This window comes from Cariama cristata, unplaced genomic scaffold, assembly GCF_000690535.1.
Source record: "Cariama cristata isolate BGI_N322 unplaced genomic scaffold, ASM69053v1 scaffold22909, whole genome shotgun sequence".
Lineage (NCBI taxonomy): Eukaryota > Metazoa > Chordata > Aves > Cariamiformes > Cariamidae > Cariama > Cariama cristata.
The window spans coordinates 25,475-43,025 of NW_009634387.1; the positions used below are offsets into that span (position 1 = coordinate 25,475).

Sequence of the window (17,551 nt, forward strand, 5' to 3'; positions counted from 1 at the left end):
ATTTTAGTTCAAAATCCACTGTTGTGCAAGAAACAATCTTCTTTAAGGAAACATACGTAATCCAGAACTGTTTACTTCCATTGCCACTCTTTAAAAACAACACATTATCATTCTTTAAAAATAATACAAGTGCAACACTATAGCACTTATGATGCTCAGATTTGATAGCTGCAGTGAAAATACTTTAAAATATCTCTCTTTTCTTGAGGTTTGAAAAAAACAGGGATGGACTTACACTTTAACATCAGTATTTGAATATCTCAAGATCATCAAAAGGACCAGTTTGTAGGAATGGAGGTACCTTTAAACAGATATCCTGTCACTTCAAGGATTTTAACTGTAGTGCAATTGGGTTTATTTCTGTTACCTTCCGAGTGCACCATCAGTAATAAAGGCAAGTCCAAGAGCCTGCTGGGAAGGTGCGGAATTTCAGAATTAAGCTACAAGACCCAACTCAGTTTTCATTCTGCAGAACAGTGAAATAATCAATGTGCTGAAACTTCAAAACCTCATTTCCCCAGCTGGTCCAGCCAGGCTGTAGGTTGCGAGCAAACAACTCCAAGCATTCCGCATCTGGCTTGATAAACTCTGCCAGAATCGCTGTGCAAGAGAAAAAAAAAGAAAACAACAGTGACAAAGGTACAAATAACAATAGTAAACAAATAAAACTCCCCTGTGCTGCTAGTGGATGAAAAACTGAATGTTTCATTAAAAAAGGAAGAGACAGCAAATTAATTTCAGGCGTTTCATCAAACAGCCGCACTATTTATAGTGAAAAAGTAATTTTAAGTAAGTGCCCTTGAAATTCTGAACAATACTGTCAAGGTCTTCAATAGCCTTGATTTATTGGTTTTCATTTAGAGAAAGGGAATGAGGATTTATTTCAGCCTCTACATAGATGAGTTCTGAATTTTTCACTAATATCAACCAAACACCTCCTAAAGACTCAGTCAGCTCCTATAACACAGGGGCAACACTTCTAAAAATAAATAATTAAGGAAAGATTTTATTTATTTAAGATCACACTCTTTTCCGCAGCATCTTAAAGGAGATAAAAGCATTTTTTTGATTACAACTGTTAAAAGGTAAAATAAGAAACACCAGTTAAATAAGCACAGCACTAAAAGGGCTACAAAAATGCAGGGGCTTCTTTTTCCCAAATAGCAACTCGGGAACTGAAGAAATATCTATATAACTCTGTTCTTTGATTAAGTAATATAAACGTCAAATTTCTTCTACAGTTGGGTATTTTTACTGCTTAAATCCAAATAAATAGATGCTTGTCATTAACATCAGTTGTGTCATCGACTATAACTGGTATACTTGGAGAGGCAGAAAAAGATCTTGCATTGCACCTGAAAAGTATTATTGCAAATAGTTTGTTGGTAAACGTGTTACTTGTCACACAGAATCATTTAGTTTGCGGCTGGGTCAAACACACTCCTAACTAGGTTTCAGGAAATAGCGACAAAGATATTACGTATAAAAATACGCATGAGAAAAGCAAAAGTTTAAGAGGTACCTGACATAAAAAAGGTAGAAAGACTGAAAAATGTATCAATACTAAAAATTGCGTGTTAAGTTTTAATTTTTGTTACTGAGGACAAAAGAAGAAAAACTATGGAATCAGTTCCTTTTTGAAAGGACATCTTGGGTCAATTTTGATCAGATCTCCCAGTGGTTTCTGAATTTCTGTAGCTTAAAAATACAGGTCATCAATCCAACATTATGTTGTTTGACTCAGGCTCTTCAGATATGATCACTGCAGAAAGCAAAAACCTATCCAATCAGCATACATGAAAGTATGAGAGGGAATCCTTTTTTTTTTTTTCAGTGCAATCCAAGTTCTGAATTTTTGCATCAAGTTTGCCAGTCACAGCCTCCCCAGCTGACCTCATCATGGCCTGCTCCTGTTGCAGAAAGATGAGCATCCACTTCACTTTCTAGTGAGTGTTAACCAACTCCAGATGCATTTCCTACCTACCTGATCGCCTCTTCCAAAGCTTCAACCCATTCAAAACTTTTTCATAAATATTTTGTAATGGGTATTTCCAGACTTTCTTGTATTTTGGCATGGCATACAAACCTGTTCTCCTTCCCCAATCTTTAACAAATGTCAAATGAATGTCTCAGATGGGTTATCATTAAGGCAGCATTTAATCTAAAAAATACTGCTACCACCAGGAACCTTCTTCTAAAAACCTGCTTCTTTTAGAGGCAAACTAAAATGTTTAAAGAAATCTAACATTTGCAGAGAAGAGTCTGGGAGGTTTAGAGGAAAATGTACATTCTGACAGAAAACTTGCTGCAATGAACACTGCTGTTTGGTGTCATGGGAGTTCATTTAATTAGACTTCATTACCACTTATGAGTAGCTGCTTTTATACCATTTTGAAAAATTACCATATTAAAAAAAAAAGTGGTAACATGTCTTGTCCTTTTTCCATGCTCTATTTTGTTAACGATTTCTTGTGTACAATTTGCTGCCAACATGATCCAAGGACTGGAGCACCTCTCCTACGAAGAAAGGCTAAAGAGTTGGGGTTGTTCAGCCTGGAGAAGAGAAGGCTCCAGGGAGACCTTAGGGCAGCCTTTCTATATATAAGGGAGCTTCTAAGAAAGATGGAGACAGACTCTTTAGCAGGGCCTGTTGCCACAGGACAAGGGGTAATGGTTTTAAACTAAAAGAGGGTAGATTCAGACTAGATCTTAAGAAGAAATTTTTCACCATGAGGGTGGTGAGGCACTGGCCCAGGTTGCCCAGAGAGGCGCTGGATGCCCCAGCCCTGGAAACACTCCAGGTCAGGTTGGATGGGGCTCTGAGCAACCTGACCGAGTTGAAAATGTCCCTGCCCATGGCAGGGGGGTTGGACTGGGTGACCTTTAAAGGTACCTTCCAACCCAAACCATTTTATGATTCTATGACTTTAACAAAGGTCTTCCAAAAATCTATTCTCTTGATCATCCAAGAAAGCCCATGCTGTAGGAGGCTGCACTTCTTCCACAGAAGAGAACGGAGAGACTATGGAAAGCAAAGCTCCAAAGCTTTCAATAAGCTCTCTGTGAACAGATCCTGACATCTGTAGGATACCTTTTTGACCCTAACGGGCATAAGATCATGCAGAGCTTACTGCACAGTCAGGCTTTATATGACTTTTTCCCACCCTCCATATAAAAACAAAATAGAACCATTTTATGCTTTATACAGGCTTCTAAGTAGAGGAAGCAATTATTTAGGTGATAAAATTTCATTAAGAGCACATTAGTAATGTTGACATTTGTTCTTAAAATGCATAGATTAAAAATATCATCACAGCACTAAGTCCAGTAATCAAAAGCAGTCTTACTAAGCACCAGAAACTTCCATGCCTAAAAGAACAAATTTTAAAAGCACACTCAGGAGATCAACCAACCTCAAAGACTGGTTTGCTAGAAAGCAAAAAAGAGGTAGCCAAAAAAACGAGTCAGTTCAGCAGAAGCAGGAAGCTTGTGCCAATCTTTCAATCAATTTGGTTACAGAACTTAAAAAGGAAGTCCCAGGAATCTCCCTCTCTCCTGCTGCCAGAGACAGGGTCTTTCTTAAAGTCAGAGCTTTTTTTAAAAACAGAGACAGATTACATATAATTCAAGATCACATTACAGGACAATTTTTCATTGCCAGGTTGCAGGTATTCACATAATCACATCAGGCAGTAACTTGCACTCCAATGGAAATTACCATATGAAGAGGACAATAATGTGGCTGTATTTTGTTGGCACAAAATCTTACTACGCTGGTTTCCTTAAAATAAGAAAAGTCAGTGTTCAAGCTTCAAATTATAGCTTCTTTAATAGACTTTTATATCATCAGAAGGCTATCTTAGCACACATGGATCTGACTTGCAGCCCTTAAGCAAACTCGAGTTTTTTCCTCTGAAAACAGGTTAGAGGATCTACATCAGCAGAAAGACTAAACAGTAAGTTTTTCTACTGTAGCAATAGATTCCCAAAAACCCACCAAAACCACCCACACAATTACTTCTACCCACTTACAGATACCACTGACAATAAACAGCTTAAATAGATGATAAATAGATTATTCTTTATCACTTGCAGATGTCATAAACACTACAACAGCAACTCTGGCACCTATACTTGGGCATCTAATGCCCGAGGACACACGAAGCTGGCACAAAGTCAGCTGGCAGATACAACACTGCTCTTCCAGAAAACCCACTTCCTTCTGAAGCGCAATCTGGCAGTCAGGCAGGATACTGGCCATACCTGGCTACTCTTAATCCCAAACATGTATTGAAGATGCATGCTGCTAAAAACGTTTAAATAAGCAAAAGGAATCATTTTTGAAACAAGCAACACTTTCCCCTTATCTTTTGAACTTCCTTCACCTAAACAGCAAGTTCTGCATCGCAAATTGGATACGTAAAGTAAAAATGGCTGTAGCTTTTCACTGATTTGTGAGCCATGCAAAGCACATGATTGAACCCATTTTACAGTAACCTTTCAAAAGAGTGCAATGTAGAGATCCTTATCGCCCAGTTTGTCTAATCCCTGAAGCAGGACCAGATAGAGACCTGAAACTCAGCACAAAGACAGCTTTACATCTCTGCATCTTTCCTGAGCTTCAAGTTAAACCTAGGTGTTGATGCATCTATCAGTTAGTCTAACAGTGAGGGCTCACAAGGTGCATAAGGAAACAAAAGGCATTTACTTCTTTTTACTTCCAAGAACACTTTTATAACATGGCCAAACAAGCCAGGGTTGGTACAGGAGGAGGGAGTTCCCAAGATTTCCCACTGCACTCTTCTGCCGGAGATATGCAAAGTGGCTAGAACACAGCCAAGAATTATCTGCAGTGTCTTTAGGCACACTCCTATATGACAATATCATTTTCCTACAATAAATGTACATACTTAAAACCTGGAGGAGAAATGGCTATAACAAGAAGAATCTATAAAATAGGAAAAGGAAAAAAGGTGTTTGAAGTTCTATATTACTTCATATCACCTGTGTAACAGAATACCTTCTATGTCTTCTAAGAGCAACATTGAATTGAATTAGGAAGAAAACCTGCTGTTACTTGAACCAAAATCAGGAGTAATGAAATTTAACGCATTTGCATAAAGAAGCTTAAGTACATTTACAATGATATATTAAAGCTCTAAGCATTGAACACAACACATGCATCTCCAAAAATCCCTACAGTCGCAATTTCATGGTTAAATGCACTGTAGGAACCCAAACATCTCTTTTTGATGACTTACTTTAATTTACATCTTTCTCTTCCCCCAGAGAGATAAACTGTTATAATCAATCATTAAGGGCTACACATGTACCAACATACAGCCTTTATAGCAGTAATAAGAAATAAAGTGCCAGACCGCATCAGTAAATACTAATATTTTTGGCTTTGTTACTAGTTAAATCAAGCATAAAGAATGCGTGTGACTCATCAAGTGTCCTTCTCCCCCAGTGCCAAATCTCTGCTTCTGTTCACATTTCTTCTGAACCACCCTAGGCCGTAGCTCAGCTGCTCTCTACCGGCCACTTGAGAATACTGTCCGGTCATGAAAGCGATACCCTTTTACAACACTGAAGTCAAAGCATCAGCAATTAGCTTTACATTCCATAACCATGTTCAGAATGGAGCTGCCAAAACTGTAGGATACACATGGATTTTTATAAAAACCTTGTAAATCACTGATACTGCTCAACAGCAAATTCATTTTTCAAATAGCAATGTAAATGCTGCACAATGGTATCAAATCCCAGCATTCGAGTAAAGACTCAAGAACAATATAAATTAGCACAGACAATTTCTTTCAAACCCATTCAGGATTATAATTTATAATTGCCCAACATGGTTTCTAGATTCTTCCCTACAAAAGAATTGTTCTGAAGACCATTCTGGCACTAGCATTCTCTATAATACATACAAACTGCTGGTTTGCACCCTTGGATACCTCACAAGTTTCCTGTTTGTGTCTGAGTGTGCTGTCGAGTATTGGTTTTCGGAAGAAGCCCTAGGTGGCTGCCTCACAAATCACCACCCTACCCTTCACTAGCTTAAATCAACACATATACTTCTTGCTGTAGCCCTAATTCTTAAAGATGTGGCTTCAAAACTGCAAAAAAGATCCTCCTAGAATTGCCTTTTTTTTTTTTTAATTTTTAGCTGACCAAAGTACGTGTCTTCTACTAGTTTTTGAACAGGTACATATATGTATGTTAATTTAATAAATACAAGCCCAAAATACAAATTTTAGAGCCTCCCTGAACGTGTAACAACTGTCCAGATCAGCTTCCTAACTGAAGTTGTTCTGGTCCTTGGGGAAAGCATGTCAGTGAAGCAAACCGTGATGCCTCTCCTCTCCAACAGCATTATGCATTTCTTCTACCTGCCTTTTCTGATGTGATTACATAGCACCACGTGTACCTGAAACATTTGTAGATTCATCACAAGTCTTCCCCTTGGGGAAGGATGAAACCATTTTTGGGAGAGGTATTAAATACGTTTATTTATTGCTAACACTTTTAAAGTAATTAAGTTTTTGGATTTAAAGGCACAACTGTACTGCAGGTATATAAACTCATGCAGAAATCAAAACATTTCTTTCAAGATGACGTAATAAAGAAAGAGGTTTCTGGTTTTATTAACTAAGTAGAAGATACCATATTTTATATATTCCCAAAGTTCCCCAACCTGTAAGGTACTTCAGGTCATTTGGCATAACTTCATACATACGGTATTTGTAAACTGTTCCTGCAGCATTTAAAAAACAAAATTAAAAAATGCAACTTCTTTATTTTTACATGTCTACCCAAAATATTCACACAATAATTCTTGAAGTTCTACTTTCACATTCATTTTTAGAGACGAAGACATAGGTGCCTGACAACATTTTTAGAAACGTTGAGGAACCACAAGTCCTGTCGAGCAAAATTGCTTGGCATATGGGAAATTAAGGCACTTCATATATAAAGGTAACCCATTCTACGTACACCATGTCAGACAGCCAAGTCCAATGCCCTACAGAAACATTACACAACAAACCAAAACTCACCAGTAAGAGGGGGTTTATGTGAATGCAGACTGCAGGGTATGCTGACAATTAACTTATGTTCTGGAATTGGAAGTACATCTTCAGATTTCCTGTTGTATAAATCAGAAGACGAAAAGAAGCATGAGAATGAATACCACCAAATGTGATGCTGCAGCTCTCGCAGAGCTACTTCAGATGGGAGCTAAGACACAGAATGTTCATTCACAGTCAAACTTCAGATAAGTCTAAGGGAAGTTAAATGTTGCTCAGCCATAATACATAAAAGGACAGCTTATGAAATCACTGAGGCTTCAGGCAAAACATAGTTAACAATAGGCATATAAAGCCACTGCAAACAAACAATTTAGTCTTGTATCTTTTCATGCGTAGAAAAACATCAGCACCACCAAAGTGGTGTCAGCCTGTGCCAAACAGTCATGGTCCAAGAGAACCTGTCAGCAAAGGAAGCCCTGTCCATGAGGCTTTTATCTGCAGTTCCCCAACATAGACAGATATAAGGAACAAACGTTTCCATCCTTTAATCTCACTAAAGCACTCCCTTATCCCAAAGCTAATAAGACTATTTTTAGGTCTACAATCAGCCAAAAGATGACACCAAGAGAAGATTTTGGGACATTATATTGTGTTATGAACAAGTGATATATATAAAGAAAATCCTAGCAGCCTCAAAAAAGACATTTACCATAAATATTCTGGCATACCTTAAGGCTTCCTTTACGTCTCCTTGAACTCTCCCCAATACAAGAACTTCATAGGGCTTTTTGTGTAAAGAATCCAAAGGCAACACAAATTCTCCAGCTGTAGTAATCTGGCACAAAGGAGTTAAAAATACACAGTGGAAGATTTTCATACCCAATTTTTTCGAGACATTTTCTTTGACAAAAAGGAAGATACTGATGATACCATACCTTTCAAATACAAAAGCACACAGTAGTAAATAGACAAATTATAAGAATATAAAGTGTCACAGTGCAAGCCCTCTCAGTCTCCAAGAAAGCAACAAAACAAATTGAGAACTTACTTTTACCCAGTGCCACTCGGCAAGTGTTTTCACAGACCAATGAGGATAAAGTTCATCCTTAACAAAACGTAAGTGCTTCTGTCTGTTAGTCACCCACGTGACTACCAGACAATTTGGAGCAGCCAGTGCTGGTACAGGCATCTGCTTGATTTGCCATGAAGACAAGTGGCTGTATCTATCCGCCAATACAGTGAGAAAGCAAGTTAGCATATACCAAATTCAAAAACTGCAGAGCAACACAAATGGATAAAGAAATTACACAGCCAAGACATTTCAAGAATTATCTCCTGACAACACAAGTCATAAAAACGGATCAGGACTGACACCCAATGGCCAAATCTGATGGATCCCGAGATAAAATCATTGGTGTATGTACTTATGTTTTACTGAGTGGAACCTCTAACTACATATTTCTACTGTTCCCCCAAATAAAGTACTATGAGTTCTGATTCTGAAGAAGTCTAAAAGCTCAAGTTTAATTTAAGAACTATCATACGTAATTCAATACTCTCATCTTTATGCCAGGACAAAGCTATGCAGTGAAAATAGTCATTTACAAGTGCAAGGACAACACTAATTTGACTGGCAAGTTAAAAGCTCATAAAAGAGCAATCAATTCTCCCATTATCTGCAGAAGTTATTAATTATTTTTCAATTACCATTCATGGTAAAAGTTCTCTAGGTCATTCAGAAGAGTTTTGCACATTTTTGAGCTAACTGTATGCTACATCAGTGGATACAGTACGCTTTCCAGATTCTGTCCTGTTCTGCCATTTTTCTCATGATGCTATTCTACATTATCAGGGAGTTGCAATTCATGGAACCTACACATTGCAGCATCAAAACCCCTGGTACACTGCCTACTGGAATCGACAGCCATCGTCTGTGTACCTGGGATCCCTATACAATGCAACAGGGAGAAACAGGTAACAAGGGTAAAATCCAAAATACCTCCTGGACTAGATTGCCCAAAGAAAATGAGATTCACAACCCAGATGCGAAATGCTTAATAAAGACTAGCCACTTACAAGGTAAGCAACAGCTGTGATAGCTCTTCTACCTTTTGCCTTTATTTCCTAAGGGAGAGAGGATCTTGCTGGCTAATTCACACTTATGAATAACTACAATTTTCCTCTGAGTAACTTACATAGTTAAGACAGACACTTGAATAAGTTTAACTCCAAGTTTCTAGAGGTTTTTGTAAGGCTTTCAAAGTAAAACCTACTAATTGGTCTCTGCATCTTCCAATTATGTCTTGATAACATGCTTCAAAAGCTACAGTAGACATTATTCTAGAAAGTTGTAAGGCAATTTTTCCTGTCTGCCCTTCTTTCACATGGATACAGTTCTATGGTAATCAAGAGAGCTCCACTGGTATAAGCCTGATGTTACTCAGCAGAGAAGGAAGGCTGTAAAATTTTAAGTTAATGACTTCATAAACTACAGTACTCAGAAAGTTCCTATTGCACTTGAGGATTTCACTGCTGCATTATCATTTCCTCTCTTTCCCATCAGACTGAAGCTCAAACTACAGCTCAAATTTAAAAAAAAAAAAAAAAAATTAAAACCCTAAAACTTCTAAATAGAACCTCAGTCCTGGGAATACTTCTACATTTATCTAGCTTTGTGCCCACTGAAGTAACCCTGTTAATTTCAAATTAGCATCTGCATGATCTGGGCCTTACAGAACAGTTGATTCCAGACTTTCCTTATTAGTCTTATGGACTAACATTCTCTCACCAGTTAGGTAATTTAAGATCTACTCTTGCAAATATTTTGTACGCAAATTATCCAAGCTATTTCAGTGAAATCCCTGAGACATTTCATAGATGTTGAAGGTAAGCATGCGACAAAATATTTGCTAGTTTAAGCTTCAGTCTCACAGTTATACTGGTCTTGTATCACATTGTTAATTACCCTTTGTAAGCCAAGAAAACAAAATTTGTTTGATTTTACTACAAAATTTACCTGTTACTCCTTTTAACGGACTTGTTCTCCCATGGTGGATCAATCACAATTACATCATATTCTTTCTTGTCTGGGAAGTGAAATTACAAAAAGCCAGTAAAATAGTTTTAAAATAAATCTACTAGTTAAAATTGATATGCAGCAAAATGCAACTTTCTCCTCTTCTTTCCAAATAAGCAGTTAAAAGGCTTCTAGTATGCTGGCTTTAATTCAGATAATCATATACTTCAGAGATTTTTAGGCTGATTACCTAAGGAAAGGATGTTCATGTGATCTGTGTCAGACCCCTCCAAGAAATTTTGAACATCTGAGGGACTTCCACAAAAAAACTGATAGTCAAGTGCAAGTCTCAAAGATGAACATTTCTCCGAGTTTCCTAACAGAAGCTACGTAATAAGGCACCCAGCTGAGTGAAAGGCTGCAACCCTGAACGCAAGATTCCTGTCCTGTTTGATCTTTCAGCAGGCCAACTGGGACACCCAGAGCTCCAAGCCAGCCCTGGAAAACTGTGGTTTGTACTACTGGAGGTGAAGAGAGAGAGAGAGAGCTAGATCCAGTGTGTGAAATGGAAATTAATGGACAAGGGGAAGAGAAGTGAAAGAGTTTTCACAGGACAAGCTAGGTTTACTTTACATGGAGGATAGAAGATACAGGACACATCCATGAAAAAACAGGACTCTCCAATTTTATTTTTCCACAGAACATATTTGTTCCTTCTTTGAGTCTGATGCTAACTATTTAAACAGCTAATAAGAACAACAGTTTAGTATTTCATGTCCATTAAATGTGCTTGCTACATCTTATTCCTTTATTAAGATTGGAAGCGTTATCCTGACAGTGGATTGACCGGCAAGAAACACTTCTCTTTTGCCAGGTGAAAGGGAAGAAGAAAAATAATAAATAAAACGGACAGTAGACTTCCTCAAAAAAAAAAAAAATCTGAAGTCATCACATTATATTAACATTCACTGTTGGTTACTTCAAAAGTATTTTCTCAAATTTCTTGGAGTACTCTCTTGACCTCTGGGAGAATCCAAACTTTCTATATGCACAGCTGTGCTTACTAATAGCACAGCGATAGTGACCTTCCTTCTTTCATACAGCTGAAAACAGCTCACTGGCTACATTCTGGACTTCAAACAAAAAATTATTATTTTGATAGTAAGATTCCACCCCCTACATATCTTCTTAAAAAAAAAAAAAAATAAAAAAAATCAGTGAGCATCTAAGTTGCATATTAGAAGGGACAAAACATACGTAACTAAACAATTCTAAAATTACTGATTAGAGGGTAGAGCAGTAATCCCCAGCTCTTGCTCACAGGCAACATCTTTCCTATAAGACTGTCTGATGAAGCTTGCTGCTGCTAATAATAATAACTAAGGTCAAATTGAAAGCTAATGGAATGCTGAAGTACAATGAAGACTGCTGCATGTTGTCAGCTGAAAGCTTTCTGCATGGCCCGTTACAGCTGGCTTGGACAGCTTTTGATTTACTTTTATAGAGGAGTTATCAATTCTAAAATCCCAACATTTCTCTGTCACTGATTTTGGCTTAACCCAATGCTCTCAGCTGTGAAAGGCAGCAGCTGAGAAGTCAACTCAGGTTTGCTACTCACGGTCTTGCTAAAGTGGTGTTCACCTCCAGCTGGGTGCAGCAGCCTCTCAAACCATCATCTTCTCTGGGGGACACAGGGGTCGATTTCACAATCTGTTTGTGCCAATCTAAATAGACTCTGCTGCTAAACAGGACGAATCTGTGAGGGAACCCTTGCTTTAAGATGGATAATCTCATCCCTCTCCCATGGTCTAACCTAGCCAAAATCCAAGACAGCAGGAACACCTCCCCAGCAGCAGCATGGACTTACGTATGTTAAAGCCTCCTGCTGTGGGACAGGCGCCCAGCAGCACAGCTAGTCCCAATTTAATGCATTTACTTGACTTCTATGCTGACAGCGGAATCAGAACACACTCAAAAACTGTCATATTTTGGGTGAGATTTTTAAAGGAGCCTCCTGGAGATAGATAATTCCCCATGATATGAGCTCCTAACCACTCAGGATTCCTTTGAAAGCCCTCACCTATCTGCAGAAGGGTAGAACCACCACTTTGACAGCTTGCAGCAGCATTTCCTGTCAGTGCGATGATGTGTATTAAAATCTAATCTTTGAGTCCTTAGCCATCTTGACATTAACTGCCCTTCTCAGGCAGGAGAGAAGTGATAAATTCTAATGCCTAAAGATACTTACAGTGCAGCAGGGGCTGCAAATACGAAATATCTGATAAAAGGAAACTGCTTTTTGGTGGCACCAAGTACTTCTGTCCCATTAACACAACTATCTTTGCACAGTTTGAGCCGTTTTCTGTAACACAGGAAAGCAGGTCCTGCTCTGGAATGGATGTTTCATCATCTAGCACATGGACAGCGTGATGGTCACTTTTGTTCACAGCTGGAAACTGCTTTGCCATTTCACACAATTCAGCCAACTCACAGCCAATGTGTCCCGGAACAACCTTCTTCCTGCAACCGAGGTCTGCAGTACTGCGGTGAAGAAAACCACTTTTGAGTCCTTCTTGGACTAAATGCAAAGTGCCTTCCCAAACGAGCTTCCTGACCTGTAGAGTCATAAAGAATCGAGGGAAAAAGAAATTATCTTTCAAGTATCTACTTGATCAGGGAATGTGACAGAAATAAAAATATTTTCAATCCGCAGAGTGGGAAAAGGATCCTTGCCAACTACTGAGATCATTGACTCAAAAGCTACAAGGGCATGATAATAAGGCCACGCTAACTTCTGTTGTTTTTTTTCTAAAGTCACAATAATTAGAAGCCTAGAGAAAGGAAGAGTGAGAGACTACTGAATAAAACATTCCACAGACAATAGAGGCGGAATATTATTGTTCCAAAAAAACCATAAATTTCAAAGCAGTAATTTGAAGTGTAATTTAAAATTCTAATCTAATTTCAAGTTACTGTGCCCATAAACATATTTTTAATTAAGATGTATACTGGGATCTAAAAATCAGTGGTTTTCCACATTTTAATTCACTTCAAAAAAAACAATAGTTTATGCATTTTAAAAGTAATACAGAAGTACAATCAGTAAATCAAATTAAATTATTAGAACTTCGTTTTGCAACTTTTTTAAGTGACACACCTCTCAGATAATCTGCCAGCGAGTCCAAGAAGACAAGATTCTTGGGTCTATATACACTCTCATTCACATCAGCACTCTCTGTTTGCAAAATTTAGAGACCTAGTTTATTCTCAAATCATTGAGCTTTTGAGTTTTAATTATCAATTAGGCATTTTTGTTGATTTAGAATAGCAATATTGCCAATTACACTGGCTTTATCAAAGGTTTCAAATATTTATTATGGTTTCTAAAGCTCCTGACTGTGGAATCCTCAACTTTACAAGACATTTTTACAAAATACTCTTTATTTCAATTTCCAAATTAGGAGGGAGAAGGAAATTTTTTTCTAATAATTTCTTTAATAATGCCACCATCTAGATATCTGAGGGGCCAGAGTCATAATTTTTAACTACCTAAGTCTGTGATAGTAAAAGTTCATACTGCTTTAACAGAATTAATAAATATATCTTTAGAAATGCTACAAGTTGTATAGCTGAATTAATGCAGATGGCTTTTCTTCTTACATCCATGTGTTAATTCACAGGTGGACAAAGCCTCTTGACTACCAAGCAATTTAAACAGTAGTTCCAACAAACAGCTGCTGAAGGAACGTAGCTTATTTTGTACTGTTCCCTATGTTGACTCTGACTGAAACTCATAAATGGATTCAATGCCTACTTTCACTGGCAGACACAAATTTGGGTGGGGTTTTTTTTGGAAAAAAATTCTAAAGAGATGAATAATTGCCAAAATAATCTAAATTGACTTGCAGAGCCACAACCTTTAACACTACAAATACAGTAAGAAATAATACATTTTAATCCGTGAATGGTACCAGAGGCTAACTGGGAATCACAGATTTTTCAAAACTGTGTCTTTTTTGCATATTCACGAAAAATCATCTGAAATTTCATAGGCCTCCAAGACACCAAACAACTTCTCTTCATTTCTTCCCTTATTCCTACTGTTGAATGACTTTATTTTAGCTTAGAGGTTTTCATACTCATAACCTCCGTTTGATGTTGAACTTCAATGTTCTCTCCTTCAAGGTGATTTTGCACATGCATAGCTTATTCACAGAAATAATTACAAGACCTCTACATTGGATCATAGCAAATTGTACATGTTTACTACAAAATTGTTGCCATGTAAAAGAACAAAAACAGTCATTTAAACATAGTCCAAGAGAAATAGACTTAAACAAAAAGGCCAATATGACTAACACCTTTGTCAAAGGAAAGAAAGCAAGTGTAGGTCCTAGTTCAGGTTCACATCACTATTTAGGAAAGCAGCAAGAATACATCAAACATCATCCACAGATTACATTTCTAGGATTTATTAACATGCTTCAGCATAATTCAATTGTAACTTCACCAGTATATCACTGACATGAGCCTGAATAGAGACTTAGAATTCACTCATGATGCTTTAGTATGACAATGTAAAATGTTAGATGGAAAAATTCTTTCTCATTAGCAGACCAAGACATCTTTGAGCACATGTGGCGAGAGAAGTTTTGAATAACTTCAGCACAGTGTCCCAATATACTAAAGATAAGTTGATCTTCAGAACAGGTTACACTGTTCACTTCAAAACAGTCGCTTCCTGTTTAACTAATATTCAACTCATCACTATACTGATACAAAGATCGGTAACATCCAAACCCCCTTGCTTTCTAACTTTCCTCACCGAAGTGGGAAGCGAGGTGAGGCTGGGTAAGGACTCCAACATAATGAAACTCAATAACAACAGAGTGTTACTAAGCAGGCATTCTTTGCAGCACTGGGCAGCACTGGGGATCGCTCCACCATGAGTGTTCCAACGATTTGGTAAACTTTCAGAGATTATATACCATGAAGTTATATATATTCAGAGGACTTCCAAGAACTCATTTACATAAACATGAGATTTCCTGTAACTCATTAATATATACAAATGTCTGATCCACATGCACAGTCATCTTCCCTGGTGGTCTTTGTCTTGGCTCATCACTGTCGAAAGCTCCTTATCTTGGTCTCGATTGGTGTCCGTTGATTTCTTTGTGCTCCTCAGGATGTATCAGTCACAGTGGCAAATACGATGTCTTTAGGTGCATTCTTGTCAGAGTTGTCTAAAGTGAGATTGTCCTGGAGCCTTACCTTACAGCCATTCTAGCTATCCCCCAAATCACAGAGGCCTCTGTCCAAAGTGAGGCTGTCCTGGAGCCTCCCCACCCCACAGCTATTCCAGCCATCCCCCAAAGGTCCCCAAAGGCCCTTCCTTTGTTTAGCTGAGTAACTAAGATATTTACAACATCTTCCTTGTTCTTGGGGGTTTTAACTCTTTCAATACAATGCTCAGTAATCCGTAACAGTAAAAGATATTTTATGAATGCAGTTTCCAGCTTTTCAAAATGTTTCAGCTGCAGTTTCATGTCTAGTTTATTTCACACACATCTACGTAGAAGACATTCTCTCTATGCACTTATTCATTTAAGGACTGCAGACATGACCATTAATGAAACAAACTACAAGAACAGAACTTGTTTGCAACCATGCCTTGCACTCCATACATGCCCAAAGCCAGGTATCATGTACTTGCAAAACATACTTTTGTTCAGACTTACCTTTGAATGGTATTCTAAAGCATCCAGTTCACCTTGATTGAATACACATTTCCTTTTACGTTTCTGCAGAATGAGCAAACAATGAAAAAAAAATCCATATCACTCCATGATGAAGGGAGAAAAAAATACATAATCAAATCTACCTGAACTACAAATTAACTCTTTTAAAAGCAGAAGAAACTTTCCTTCTTTTTCTATCACAAGTATAAGTCCAATAAGCAAAAAGATGATCTCAAAATACCTAGGCTGCTGTAGGTAGTCTCAAGGTACAGAGGCTTAAAGCCATGTTATGTTACTCACAGCAGTGGGATCTCAGGGTACCTGGTGCAGGCCACAGTTCACGTTCATGCCTCCTTTGGGCCCATACTAGAAAGTATTTGTTAAGCTGCCAAGTGCAGTTTACCAATAACATGGGAAAATTAACTATGTCCTCACAATTACATTTGCTGGTTCAGACTTGTGACTCTTACTTTTTTTGGTGCAAAGGAACAGTACTGAACAATCTACATATTGAAAGTAAACTCTTACTGTCCTTCCCTTCTTGTTAATCTGCCCAATCTTGACAGCTACCACAGTTTTAGCTCAAGTGCCTGACCACAACCAACATCAGAAGATTTTGTGAGCAACCTACTGCTTTCAAGTCACAGGATGCACATTACTGACACAAAGGACACAAGAATATCCTCACGAGTGCTTACATTTTCCATGCATCTTGAAATCTATTGTGGAAAAGGTCCTGCTCTTCTATCTAACCTCGGGAAACTGAAGTGTGCAAAACAATGTTAGCGATACATTATTTACCAGAGGATTACTGTAGTTTACTGTAGTTCCTGTATTACAGAGAACATACCTTCCTAGTGGTGGCAACAGAATCTTCAGCACTAGTCTTGGTTCCTTCTTGGTGTTCCTCTCTGTTGCTGTTGGCCTTTATTTCTGTGAGACTCACCTCAGGACATCCCTGCCACAGTTGCTCCTCAGAAGCTGCAGCTATATAGGGCTTAGAAACATCAAAGAACTCCTCCCGAAACACGTATCTTGTTTTTGCTGATTTACCTTCTGTTTCTATCACATCTCCAGGATCAGGAATAGGTGAGGAGGTGGCAGCAAAGGTAGAGGCAGCATGACAATCTCCAGTAGATGTGATAGAAGTATTCAGAGTGACACCACCAGGGCACGCAAAAGAGTCGCAGACCTCATAGCCACATTGATTGACGAAAGAGAGATGATCCACGAGCCACCCCGCTGTCAGCCGATGTACCACAGACATCACAGCTCTCTTTTTCAAGACGAAAAACCAACTGCCTGAAGCCGTAGCTGGTAATCACACGCACTTCCTGGAGCAAACTCCTCCTGTGGAAAATATTTTAAGGGTTCACTTTTCAGAATTACCACCGATTAATAAAGTAGCACCTATCTTCTGACAGACATTACCATGCGCACACAGGGCACACTGCAGAAACTTCTGACTTCAGCTGGCTCCCCACTATGACTTCTGTTTCATCCCTATTTCACTTTTTTTATGGTAAGCAAGCCTTAAATAAGTTTCCATGATTTTACAGAGTACAGGCTTACTTTCAGACGGCTCTTTTAACAAGTCAGAAAATAGCACGATGTCACAGCAACGATATAAGCCAAGACTTTATATGAGCGCACTCGGGAGCGGCAACACAAGCACGGGGGCGGCCAGGCCGCAGTGCCCGCAGGCACACAGGGCCCGGGAGCTCGCGTTTTTCCCCAGAACCCCCCCAACCTCCCCCCCG

At 38.4% G+C, this 17,551-nt stretch overlaps 1 protein-coding gene across 1 annotated transcript; it reads right to left on the reverse strand.

Annotated features, from left to right (window-relative positions):
* Window positions 1–454: 454 nt before the first annotated feature.
* Window positions 455–17,058, reverse strand: METTL4 (methyltransferase like 4). The gene is made up of 8 exons (XM_009707136.1): window positions 16,642–17,058; window positions 15,792–15,854; window positions 12,299–12,665; window positions 10,051–10,120; window positions 8,083–8,257; window positions 7,763–7,869; window positions 7,062–7,150; window positions 455–600 (listed from the first exon to the last, which is right to left on the reverse strand). The coding sequence occupies exons 1-8, from the start codon at window positions 17,056–17,058 to the stop codon at window positions 455–457; spliced, it is 1,434 nt and encodes a 477-aa protein (XP_009705438.1).
* Between the last annotated feature and the right edge of the window lie 493 nt (window positions 17,059–17,551).